Genomic DNA, 13,770 nt, shown 5'->3' with positions numbered 1-13,770 from the left:
CTCCTCCCTCCTGTGCTGGTCGCACGGCATGGCATATGTAACCTCGGCAATGGGGAGAGAGGCCAGTCGGACGCCAAGAAAGCCGACGGGTGTGTAGTCTCCCGTCAGTCCGTTATCGAGTCCGCGACGGCAAACACGTGCTGCCGTTGTTGGCCGTTCAGCTGCGCTCATTGGCCTCTAACCGCAACAGCTGTCGTCGTCCCCTAAGTACGTAGAATTCTGCTGGTTTTTTTGGCAAACTCGTCGTCCTCAGACTGCTCGGCCAAGTTTACCCCACGGCCTCTTCCCTCTCCCGCTGCGCGCACACAGCAGGTATGTGCTTACCTTTCTATCGGCGCACTAGTCAGTAGGCGGCCCCGTGCAGCGCAACGCTTGTGGACGTCAAGCGTTTCCGGAGGCTCGCGCGCTGATAAAGTGGATCGAGAGCCCGCGTGATGCTCCGAGTTTTGTGGTCTGCCCTCCTTGCTGCAATCGGTCGGTTTCGTCTCTCACAGACGTGTTAATTTCTTTCTTTTTATTTTTAATATTGTTTTTGTTTTTGCTTTTTTTATGCGTTTCGTAACTAACGCTTCTTGTTTGCTTTGTTTACATTTCGTAAAAATCAAAGCAAGGGTCGTTGAACGTTTTTGCGTAGCAGATAAGGCGGGATTTTTTCTTTTCGAAATCGATTTCCGAAGTTTTTTCGCCTGTTGCGTTGGCGTTTACATTGCTTTGTCGTTTGCAGGCGGTTACTTGAAACTTGAGTGAACCGGCTGACCGTAAAATTTGAGTCGTCATACTTTTTGCGGCCGGTTTCATTCACCCTGTGCACTTCGCTGGACGTCGTTGTGTTTGTCTAAAGTGTAGTTTTTTTCCGATTATTAATCTTAGAAATGTTTTTTGGTTGTTTGATTTGTAGATCCATGAAAAGTCTGAGCGATAGTGGGACAACTGACAAAATTAAAAAAACCCTTCGTCATGGAAAAAGTGAACGGAGTGAGCAACAATCTCTCGACAGATAATCTCAAGAAAAAACCCGGAAGACATCAGGATTGGTGGAGTCGAAGGGTAAGTTATCGCGCCCACCTTGTTTTGGTTTTGCGTATGAGATGAGAGGCAAAAGGAACTGTATGTAATTTGTAAGCATTTCGAGCGGTGGATAGAGAAAAGCAAATGTTTTGAATAGATGGACCGACGGCGCTTTTTATCTGTACAAATGTTTCCTTCACAATGATTCTGTCCTGATATCGTCTTGGAAAAATTACGTTATTCGAATTTTCTCCTTACACGATAACATGACTCGTCCTCCACCTAACTTTTGTCCTCATTCATACGGAAAAATCTGTTAATCTCCCGCTATCAGATTGACCACATTATTCCAAATATTTAGAAGCTTTTGTTCACGCCTTATTTGTTTTTCTGCTGAAAAAGTTTGTGGTTGTGAAGTTTCCACTAAAATGCCATCACGTTTTCTGAGATGGAAAGCCGTAGTATCTAAAAATAAATACAAGATAGAATAATTCGCACGATGGGTGCTTCAGTGCGGTAGTGCGTGGGGGCTTATCAAAAGTGCGCGAGAGCACATGTGAAAAGAGAGGAAAAGAGAGAGAGAGGAACGATTTTCAATGGCAAACGTAATTGGCAATGACACTTGGCTCGTATTATAACGGTAATCGCACGAGTCGCCGGATTAGTTTGCCTACCCCCTCCCCCCACCCCTCTCTGTAATCCACCGTAATCGAGCTGACGATGTAAATCTCGTCGTGAACTCAGGCAAATCGCTTATCGTACCACTGATTGATGCCAGAGTTCGCGCCGAAAAATACTTGATAAGCATGCTCACTACACAAACTTCTTTTTTTATTTTCGTCGTACATTATAAACGTACGCATATTATTTATCTGAAACGTCGAAATAGTTGAACAATCATATCCACTCGTCAAATTATGTATACTTGATGTTTCCGCGTACTTGAGCTTTTGCTGTATCTCGACTTTCTGCGTAATTTTTTTGCAAAATCTCTTACCCATAAAATATTCTTTTTTGCTCAATTAAAGCAAATACTTGACGGACTAACGCGCTTTGATAATTTTAAAAATGCTACTCATTTGTATTGTAGTTTATCATTTGTACGTAGTGAAAAAAATAAAAAAAATGAATCAGCCTGCGTTATTTGAAAATTGTCTCTGGATATCGCAGGGAACGAGGAGTAATTTTCTCATTAATAAATCTTACATAAACGCTGTTTACATAAAATAACAATAATAATTTCAAGAACTGCTTCTTGGCCTCTGAACCTTACGATTGTAAGGCCTGAAATGTTCGTCATCAACCGGGAGATTCGCGTGGTACTCAACAAATCGATAAAACATTATTTATGTTGGATTGCACGGCGCCCGTAAAGCACAATTGGAATAAAAACGTGATTACGAGCCCGAGGTGATACTCGGTCTTTAACCTCTTTTTTAATAAGTGCTAAGGATAAAAGTGTGCAATTGAGATATCACTTTGTTTTCTCGACATGTGACTTGCTAAAGATGATGAAGGAAAATGAATCAGAATTGATAAATGAATTGGTTGATTGTAAAAATTAAAGGCCTACAGTGAAGTATGAGAAATCGGACTTTTGAAATCGAGGAAAAATACAGCGTTAGGCCCCATGAAATAGTGCATAGTGTTTTCTATCTTTATATTAAGAGATGTTTTCATTTGAAGATAGAAAATTTATAAACGGTAATATGATCTGTTCTTCAGAGGGCAGGCATGTGGAGAAAGATAAACGTAAACATTTTTTATTCAAATTATTAATATTTGAATAATTTTATTTGTCTTAATAGGCACAGGCACTCGATTTTATTGATTAACAAACATGAATTTGTTAAGCATTTCATTTCGCTCGATTTTTTGAATTTTCGCGAAGGAATCAACAAAAAAATGTAATGTCTTTTATTGAATCGGAAGGAAAAACAAAAAGTTAAATTTTTCTATTTCAGAGGATCCACACATTCGACGCTATTCGTGGTGGATGGACGAGGCAACAAATTATCGGAAGTTCGAGGGGCCACACACGAATCACTGGGTAAAAGCACCGTTACGTTATTTAATCAAGCGCTAGAGTTAAACGGCACTAGCGCAAACTACGCACCATCCTTCAATTTTCAACTGCACAAAACGTAGATGAACGCCAAATTAAAATTGTTCGTCCATACTCGAGAAAAGTAAAAATACAGCGCCTTGGGACACACTGAATCACTCCGTAATACGCGTTGTAATAATCTTATCTTCTGAAACTCTGACCGATACACAATACACTAGTTTTTTTTTTGTAGTTGGGGAAGGATTTAGCAATATTTGAATACGAATTATGTCATTTACGCGAGGTTGTTTGAAGAAGTGTAACATTAAAAAAACCTTGATTTGTGAGAAAAAATAAATTTCAAAACGGTGTAGGTTTTGTGATAATATATAAAAAGAGGTCGAATGATCGTGTGTCTTATCAAGCTACTTGAAAGCGTAGGAATTTATTCAAAACGAGTTTCGTAGATAAGCGCTGAGTACTAATCAACTGCATTCGAGCCTCACTTGTTTAGACGAAGAAAATACAAGTTGACAATTTTTTTGAACTCTTGTGCATTTCAATGCAATCTAATCGATGCATGCTACCACTTCTAATCAAAAAGTATTTTCGATTACCATCGCGTTCATTTTTGTGTTAATTATGCAGCTCAGCTAAGTTGTCTAGACTTTGAGTTAAACGATAAGATCATTCTATCAAAAACAAGTCTAATTCAAAATCTCGATCAATCGCGACAACATGAGGCAAACTGAAAAAAATTCAAATTCAATTGCCTGTACCGTCAGTAATATACGCGTTTCACGATTGCCACATTTATTTATTCCGAATGTTCGAGTAAATAATCGGGAAAAGATCACGTCGCACAGGTGATATCGCTAGGTTTGAAATAGCATATCGCGCTTAATAGCCGAACAGGGAGCGTACAGCATTAATCGTAGGGGGAGAGCTGGAAACCAATGGATATTGCAGGTCAAGTGGAAACACTCCCTTTTATTTAAAACGATCATTAATTTTCAAACTCTATTATTTTTTGTCAGGTAGTCTTTAACATAAATTTCTTAATAATCCCAAAAATGAAATAAATATTATTACAGTAAAAATACAATTTGAAAAAATACAATTTGGTTTTTGGTAGTGAAATCATAAAAATTTGTACCTTTTTAATGTTATAAATAAAATCATTAAATATCAACATCGAACAATTAAGTTTCAATCTTTAATATTTTGAAGGTACTATAACAATTATTCGTTTATCAAACTTTTACTGAATAATTTTTGTAGTTAGCAATAAGCACTTAAGATAAGGTGTGACGAGCATAGGTTTTCCCAATAAAAGACAATTTTAATTTTGAAAACTACTGTGAAAATTGAAAAGAATTTATTGATGCTATTAGTATTATTTAATACATTATAATCACGGTAACATATATTTTATAACTATTTTTCAGTTGACCTCAATGGTAAATTTATATTGAAAACTTAAAATTATGATTATTTATTTGAACAAGTAACGCTCGGGAATGACTGGAAATTAATATCGCTACTCGAAAAAGATTAATTACCGTAGGATTAGTTTGCTCATTAATTATGGATTCTCGATGAATTTCGTTTTTTGTCGAAATATCGACAAGTTCTTTGTCAATAGTGCATTAAAGGCAAACTCTGTTCATTGGATCCGGACTTTCCGTTACTACATATGGCTATAAGTATACGGGGCCAGGAAAAAATCGTCTCGCGTACAATTTGACAATTGAGAGGTCGGGTAAAAAAGAGATCCGATTGGCGAATCTGCAGCGAGACACTTGCGCAACAATTGCCTTCTGGACAATTGGAGTCGACGCGGTTCAGAATCTATCCAATCAATGATGTATGACGAGAGGCGTCACTCGTTAATGTGAGCATTATGAAAGCAACGCAACTCTTTCTTTACTTTTGAAAACGTTGCAGGTCCTAGGAATCGAAGGCACCGCGGAAAGGATTAACGATATGATTGTCAGGTCCCAAACAGGAGCTTGAAATACCCTTGTCTGTACCTTATGACATTGTGGTGAGTATTAGCCTGATAAATCACCTATTGGACGCACATACGGATCGGAGGACGATTTCCGCTGCATTGCGGGGCGATTCCTCATCCGGCTAGAGTAATCAATCTTTACGCGCAAGCCCTTGCCCTCGGTGAATTTCCCTCTCGAGCGATGCCTGGCTTTTAATCAGGGCTGCATCGCCCCACGATTAAAGTGCTTCGCCGTTGCGCGACTTACAATTCGAAATTGACCCAGTACATTTCCCGCGTGCTCTTCTGTCTTCTTCTGCTTGGAAGCCAAAGTCTACCCTCGAGCTCTTCGCCGAAGAGGTTTCGCTCTCGATATTTCATCGCAATAAGCGGACGCACGATCGACCCAATTGTTGACGATATAAATTTGTTCGCTACCCCCCAACGCGCACGATCCGCCACGAATAGGAAGCAAGAAAGAACGGGTCGATCTGCCGCGGAAACGAGAAGACTTAATGGGCGAGTGACGGAGGAGCTAATCAATCGTGCGCTGCGCGAGCTAACGACGCACTATTTGCAAATGTCGTCAAGCGGATTCGAAAGCTCAATCGCGTCGGGTGATAAATCAATGATTATTGGAGACGCGCCGATGGAGGGAATTGTGCAAGTAAGCGAGCTCGCCGCCGCCGTTACGCGAAACTGAAGAAGATTCTCGTCGGGGTGTTCGGACTGCGCGTCGGGGCGCACATGCCATTGCGCTGCGCTGCCGGCAAGTGGCATTTAAAGCGGCGTAAAATCATCATTTCCTACTCTCGGGCGCAGGGCCCGCATGTGGTCGCTGCTGCTTCTTCGTGCTCGCGCCACACGAGCAAGGCGCACGTGGCGAAACTCGCGTGACGCGCGGCGTCCGCGTAGACTCCACGCGGTGCTCGCATAGGCATTCAACTTTTTCTCTTCTCGCGCTCTTGCCGTGCGTCGTCCACTTTCATTCGACTCAATCGCCACTCGCTCCGATGTCTTCAATGGTCAAAAAGGACGATAGCACGTAATGATTTATTTCGACTCGCAGTGCACTTAGAAAACGTTTGTCATCATGGGATACGGTAATCGTTAGTCTTGGGCGATTGGGCTCGATCGACAGCTTTTTAATGCAATACCATTTACTTACGTAATCTCCAAGTGCAGAGATACGTCTGAGCGCCGTTTTGCTTTTGCTGAAAATGTATGCCGCTGCAGTAAATTAGTGATTGATCGTAACTGGGGACATCAGCGGTCGCTCCAAATAATAAGAAACTCTGTCATCGCACGTGAGCGCAACTCATTAATATTCCTCGAAGACAAACGTATCTCGGAGTTGCCCCCTCGCGCTACTCCCGCGACAAGCTACAAGCGATCCGCGTAAGTGGCACACGAGTCTACGAAGAGGACTTTTGAAATGTAGGGGCCCTGAACTTGAGTGGCTGCGAGGAGGAGAAGAGCAACAGACTGTTAGCTGACACGCTGCACCGGCTCTACCCAACATCTGCGCGCCAATACGAGGTCGGCTCGGACACACTTGGCAGCCTGAAAAACAGCAGTGCGCAACGGTGGCGTCGTGCTGATATCCGGTACAGGAAGCAAACTGCCTGCTCATCGACAACGACGGCAAATCTTACGGCTGCGGTGGTTTGGGGGACACATGCTTGGCGACGAGGGCAGCGGTAAGCGCTCTCTGCCCCCATTATTACTCGCCGATTGATTCTGCCGCGCGACTCGCCCTTGGCCCATCGGACCTGCCTGCCACCAACTATTTCGTTCACCTGTCTCATCGACGTTTTTTATGTCAAGCCCAGTTTCTGTTTTTCCGTGACGTGACCCCTAACTTTCAATTTGTTTTCGCGAGCACGCCACATCGCCTTCTCGCCCTCTCGCCCGAAGGAATTTCACAATAAAGATCGGTCGTTTATCATCGGAAAAACTGCTTTGAAGCGCTTGCGAGTCCAGCTGCTCGCTTTTTCCGGCGCGGATTGCCCATTCCGCGCATCGTTTAAACGGGAGAGGACTCGCGGGGACAATGAGAGATCGTATCGCAACTTCATACATCGTCGATTGTGCATGATCGTGAAAACCGAAACGAAGTGTAATATTGCCACACCTGATTTCATCAGAATGCCGTCTTCGCTTTTTTCGCAAGGCTCGACGAAAAAAACAAATTGAAATCGAGCGCGATCACGCTCTGCTCGCGCAATGACTACCTTTTCGTTCGGGAATCCAGATAGGATAAAATACTACTTTTTCTGTCGAATCGCAGCATACTGGGCTGGCGCACAGGGCGTTGCAAGTACGTGTTCGGACGACTTGGGATGGTTTGCAGAAGGCACCCAAGCCCATAAGCTACGTATGGCCGGCAATGCAAACAGTACTTCGAAGTCAAAGACCAACAGAGCAATGCTACCGCATCTGCACGCCGACTTCAATAAGTGTAAATTCGCCTCGTTTCACTAAGGAGTTGGCCATCGGCTGTGACAGAAAACGATCCTCTTTGCCTTGAACTCTTTTATCAGGCTGGCGTGCAGCTTGCTAAATTTGGTGTCCTGCGGTTTCCGGAAAAAGCACACATGGTACGATGCACGTTTTTTCTCATTTTTTCGCGGAACCCTGACGTCCTGAATATTAATAATCTTTGTATTTTTTTTTTTTTTTTTTCAATATACTCTATCCAGGCCTAACTGTTTCACGGTCACTCGAAACTAGACCTTCTTTAATGGCTATGGATAATTTTTATTGAACAATTCGGCCCCAAAATTTTCAATTGGATGCTTTTCGTATTTTAATTCTAGTTCATACTTCCATTCAAAACAATGCGCAATGATCCATAGAAGCATTGACTCAATTCGACTTAACATTTTTTCATGCCAAAGTTACGATTGAACTTTTTGATGTCCATAAAATACTCTTTTTGAGCGTCCCCAAGTTTATTTTGCTCAATAAAATATCGTAAAAGCGTTTTGTAAAAAACTGTTTTGCCCTTTGCAATTTACAGGAAATGAAACTAGAAAAAGGCGGACTGAAAGTGATATGCGTGGGCTCGGTGTGGAAGTCCTGGTGCTATTTAAAACCCGGTTTCATCACGGAGATCCACGACCACTGCTCCGTCCGACGAGCTAACGTTGGTGCGCCTCACCACATCAGCGGCACTCGGTTCATGTTACATCGCCCGCCGACAAGATCGACTGCATGACCATGAACAAGACCTACCAGAAACAAACGTCGAGGAGTTCTTCCACTACAAGCGCGAAAATTTGCCCCCGGCTACTCCCAACAATTGGCCTCGCCTACAAAACTCGCCGCTGGCTATAAAAAACGGTGTCGACCAGAGCATTGAAAATCAGATAATCCACGCGTAAAACGATTTCCGCAATGTTTTCTATTGGTTTGTTTTTTGTCGTATTTATAACAAAAATAAAAAATCCTGAGTTTTTGATTATTAGACGGCCGAAACTGCCCGACTATGACGCTTTCTGAATTGAATTTTCATTTTGATGACATCGAGTTTTGAGCGCTGCATCCTCGAAAAGTGGACGGCATCAATTCTCTTGACTGGATACTGCTTTTTTTGTCGCTTCTCAATGATTTTTTACCTTATTTAAATTCATTTAGAAAGCTCGTGTGCTGTATCGGCTAGAAACATATTAAGAAATTCCTAGTTGTATAATATGCCTCGGAGGAAAGCTTCAGATCAATGCGTAAAGGTCTGATTCGTACAAAAACTGTTATGACAAGATGAAAGATGAAAAGTAGAAGTCAATATTTTTTATATAAATATATAAAATATATGTATATACATATACACACTTTTTAGCAAGAATTTTTGAAACAAAAATTCTTAAAATAATTGATTTGTCAATTTTTTTGTTGTGTTTGACTATCTTTTTATTGTATTTTAAAGTTGAGCGTTCTTATTAAAATTGTAACGTATATTCCAGATAAACCTGTATATTTATTTACTTCACACATATCGTTATCATTATCGAAATTAGTTCATGTAAAAAAACAAAAGCCACAATCTTCTGCATCTATGTTCATTTAAAAAACAATGTTTCAAATTAAACAAGTAGTAACCTTTACGAATAAAAACCAAAAAAAAATGTTTGGAATATATAGCGCAATAAAATTTGTCGTAAACTGGACCGTATCGGTTGTTTTGCACCATAATTAAAGGTGTATTTTACAGCGTTAATTTTTATCTTTTCTGTGATGTTTCTTTCTATATCGTTATTACTAAACTCTTGCGCTATTTTTTATTTTACTTGGAGCATTTGCTCCACCAACTCGCGATTGACTCACATGAAGAAAACTAACAAACGCTCAACATCATTGCTTTAATATAAACGTTGAATAAATAGAAAAAAATGTTTTAAAATACACTGAATAAGGTAAATTTATGAAAAAAAAAATATTTTTATTATTATATCACATGTGTATAATGTTAAGTTTTATGTTACAGGCGGATCATTTCATAATAAAATCGATTCTAAACAAGTGGATTAATGGCGTAAGCATCTATCTTTTAAACTAATATACATAGTTTTACATAATAATGCAGAAATAATTGCACTTAGGAATATAACAATGATTACTAATATTATAACATAAAGATAAAATTCACAAAATTTACAATAAACTATTCTACTTTCAAATAATATAAAAACATAACATTTACTATAATAATTAGTTTCTATATCAAAATATGTTTGTCAAGTTTTTGAAGTTTCAATATTTTTATTTTATACTAACATAAAAAAACAAAAGTTTTTTTGTTAAATTTCAATAAGGTACGAATATGTTTTAATTACACATAATCCTATACATATAATAATAAAAATTGTTTGTGTAACCACGATATTCCACAGTATTTTTCGTATATACATTAAAAAAACAACTCTATATTACGTACATTCAATAGTCTACAAATCGCTAACAAATTTAATAAGCCCCGAAAATCTATTCGTAATATAATGTATAATGAAATAAAAATTGAGGAATAATAAAATTTATTATTATATCCTTTTTAAAAAGATATTCGGAAATGCAGAATATTGCTGTTGAGTTAGAGTTTTCTAATTTTTTAATCGCAATCTTTCATGAAACTTAATGTTTTAAATCAAATATTTCGATTAATAATGGCTCGACATCAGACGGATTTACATTCAAATAAACTCCAACTACTTCCTCAATTCAATCTGTGCAAATCTGATATTTTTTTGAATTAGCTTCATAAAAAGTTGATTTAGCTTCCACATCCGGGATATATACTCTCTAAATACCTTCTGAGTAGGTAATAATATGAATTCTGAAATGAAAAATCAAATTATAAACTTATAAAAACCAACGATAGAAATCTTTACATGAAATCAAATTAAACCTGTTCCAGTTTTAATTACGTCCTTTATGAACAAACTCTTGGCCGATCAGGAAGAAAATAGAGTTATAGCACAAAGAATTAAAAATAATATTTTTCGTCTCGCCAGCGGGAATCGAATGTTCTGACAAATCTTGCGTGTTTCAGCATATAAATTTTCCTTTAACTTTTTTTTAATATTTCTGCTTTGATATTTGATATTCTATCTTGGCTATGAGGAATTTTTCCAGCTATCTTTATCAGGATCGTAGTTTGATAGCTGAACGTAAACATCATCATTTCGGTACAACCACCCTTTAACAATGCAAGTTGATCTTCTTGGACACATGTTTTTTGAAAGCATTGATTTTCTTTGACATTTTTAATCAGTCCTTCGAATAGCTATAGCAGTTAAATTTATAACATCAAGTAATGCCGGGTCTGCGTGGTCGGGATTCCGCCTTAGAAAAAAATAAAATATTTATTTAAAGCCAGATCTCCATTTCTTTTTTCGGTTTTAATTTTTTTTACTTAAAAAGATAGTTTTTCATTACCTTAAATTTACATTCTTCACCTATCAAATTTGTAATATCGTCATCTAATGGAGCTAAAAGTGCTTTATTTGCAACTATAAGTTCATTTAATTTGGCCCTCTCAGCATCATTTAACTCTCTGCTATAATGACTACCACCAAAGCTTGAGTAAGCAGAAAACTCTAATTTTATAGCTTCACATAGGATTGATTCAATTGAATTTGCAGTTATTGGTATCCTGCAAATGTAAAATTAAAGTATTAGTAGTATTATTTAAAAATAAAAAATTAATTTTGATCAATGATTATCCACCTTTCTACATCTTGTAAAACATCCCTAGTAACTTCATCAGTAATATCATGCCATTCACTGGTTGTAGGAATATCATTTCTTTGATTTAGTTCTTCTTTTCTATGCGTTGTAATAAGATTTGTTAGAATAGGATTTTCGACGTGACCTCGATTACTGTCAATTACATTCTTGTTAAGATTACTAGAAATTTTATTGTCAAGATATCTCTCAGGATGTGAATTAGTTTTCACAGTTTCTTGAATTCGAGAACTTACTGTTTTATCTTCTTCTAAATACTGCAATATTTGAGGGTCAGAAGCAAGCTTACTAATGATTTCTGGATCTTTTATAAATTTAGTAAACAAACTCTGGTCCTGAATAATAACATTAGCAATAACATTTGGATTAGTAACTAGTTTAGCAACTAATTCTGGATCATGTATCATCTTTGTAACTAGATCAGTTCTATTTATACAGTTTTCTTTTGATTTCTGGCACATTATTGCTTCTTCTGAACAATGTATAGGCACACTTGGAACAGTTTCTTCTATTTCATTACTTGACAAACACTCATTCAAATCATTATGAGACTTTTCTTCTTCTGGCAGCTTATACATAGTATAAGCTGGTGGACTCTTTTCTAATTTTGAACAATTCGGTGAAGATACAGATGAATTGATGGAACGTAAACAATATCGATTTGAAGATTTCAATACTGATTCATTAACTTTGTTCGATTGACCTTTACTCTCAATACTCTCTTTAGCACTAGAATAAAAATTCACTTGACTTGGACAGTCCACTTGACTTGGAGAACCTTTCGGAATATCTATGTCCACTGCTTCATATGTAACAGATTGACTGTGTTGAGTAAAATTGAGAATAGAATTACGCGATGAATCTTTTAACATTTCTAAAGTCTTACTACTAGCAATGTCGCAATTTTGAGGGGGGCTTGAAGGGCTTGGAACACAAGCAGCTGCAACTGGACTTAAACTATCGACTGTAGATTGCTTGTTGGCATCAAGGTCAGCATACTTTTTGTCTGATTCCCAAAAGTATGATTCAGACATAACAGAAGCTACTGAAGCAACAGATGGTATAGAAGTAGAATCATCAAAATTAGGATCGTCTAAACTTTCTTTTTTTGCCTTTACTGCTTTATAATTTTCTTTACATGGTCTTTTCTTTGCTCGGTTTTGTTCAATTTTCTGTCTTTTTAAAACTTTGTCTTCATCAGACATTATATATTCCTTTTTCATGCCAATTCGAAAGCATTTATCCAACCTACATTTTTGACAAAAACGTCTTGTAACTGGTGTTATACTGCAATTTTCAGAAAAAGGACAGCGAAACTCCTGAAACGAATAAAACAATTATATTACACCAAATTTATTCTCAAATAATAAAGTATTTGAAGTTTATAACATTATGTGCTTATAAAATTTTTAGCAATCATACTCAAAACTTATGGAATATAAAATGGAATATTTGGAGATACATAAAATATTTGACCCTCATCTAGTATCACTCATCAAGTGTGCATATCTTACTTTACATAAAATAATGGCCTGCTGCAAAGTAAATGAAAGTAAAAACAATTCTTAATTATTAAATAATACCTTATTCTTCAAAGCATTTCTCCTAAAAAAAGCTTTACAACTCTCGCAGGAGACAGCATTAAAATTGTAGCCAAGTGCTCTGTCTCCACAAACTCCACAAATCTTATTGGCCTCTCTAGCCGCTTGGTCATCTTCCATATTCCCCATAGTTAGCTTTCAAGATAGATACTCATTGATATATCTTTTTTCAGCAAATCTTGATGAGCCAGATTCCGTTGAGTTTCTATGAGTCAACCAAAGATAACTTAAGTGACTGGCACTAGTAGGTAGTGAACCAAAACATAACAGTTCAGCCATACACACTGACGTAATAACTTAAAGTGCAAAGGTAGATTACGTCCAATGAATCCGTTCAATTGACGGTTATTTATTAACACTCAAGGAGTGCCTTAAGAAGAACTTCTTTTCAGTTTCATTCATAATACTATTAGTAGTTTCACTCACTTTGTCGACAGTCATTAGGTCACTAGTTTGCTTTTGGTCTTTAAATGCATCATGTTATTGTTGTTGTTACACATTGCTTTTTCTCTGCATGTTTATCTCTTATTTCCTTCCCATATCCCCATTGTCGTCCATATCAGCTGGTGACAATTGAGCGCTTTATATGTTTTACTCTGCCCGGATATTATTCGCGACCCGCGAAGTTCAAAATTCGAATTACTTTTGAGGATTAGGCATCAATGACACAAAATGAGGTCAACTCAAGGGCTTGTTTTAGCAAGTTGTGTCCCCGCACTTTGCAAGAAAAAAATCATTCGATATGATCGATGCTGAATTGTCGAAAATAATTTTGATTTTGAACTTGATGGATTTCAAATTAATAATTATATCAATTAGTCTACCTTATCTCAAGTCGGTATGCTCTTCATGGAAAATCCTACATATTATCTATGCGT

General features: G+C 37.8%; 1 protein-coding gene and 1 pseudogene across 1 annotated transcript; one reads left to right on the top strand and one right to left on the bottom strand.

Annotated features, from left to right (window-relative positions):
• The first annotated feature begins 872 nt into the window (after positions 1-872).
• On the top strand, positions 873-8,434 carry LOC131674933 (N-acetyl-D-glucosamine kinase-like; annotated as a pseudogene).
• Positions 8,435-10,611: 2,177 nt separating this feature from the next.
• Positions 10,612-13,378, bottom strand: LOC131674934 (uncharacterized). Its single transcript, XM_058953750.1, is given in 5 exon segments — positions 10,612-10,818; positions 10,820-10,887; positions 10,982-11,199; positions 11,274-12,610; positions 12,875-13,378. Coding segments are annotated over 5 exon segments (1,977 nt in total). The 5' UTR covers positions 13,022-13,378.
• Between the last annotated feature and the right edge of the window lie 392 nt (positions 13,379-13,770).

Source organism: Phymastichus coffea, unplaced genomic scaffold (assembly GCF_024137745.1).
Source record: "Phymastichus coffea isolate CEN01 unplaced genomic scaffold, Cenicafe_Pcof_1.1 PCOF00349, whole genome shotgun sequence".
Taxonomy (NCBI): domain Eukaryota; kingdom Metazoa; phylum Arthropoda; class Insecta; order Hymenoptera; family Eulophidae; genus Phymastichus; species Phymastichus coffea.
This window is presented reverse-complemented; position numbering and strand designations above follow the sequence as displayed.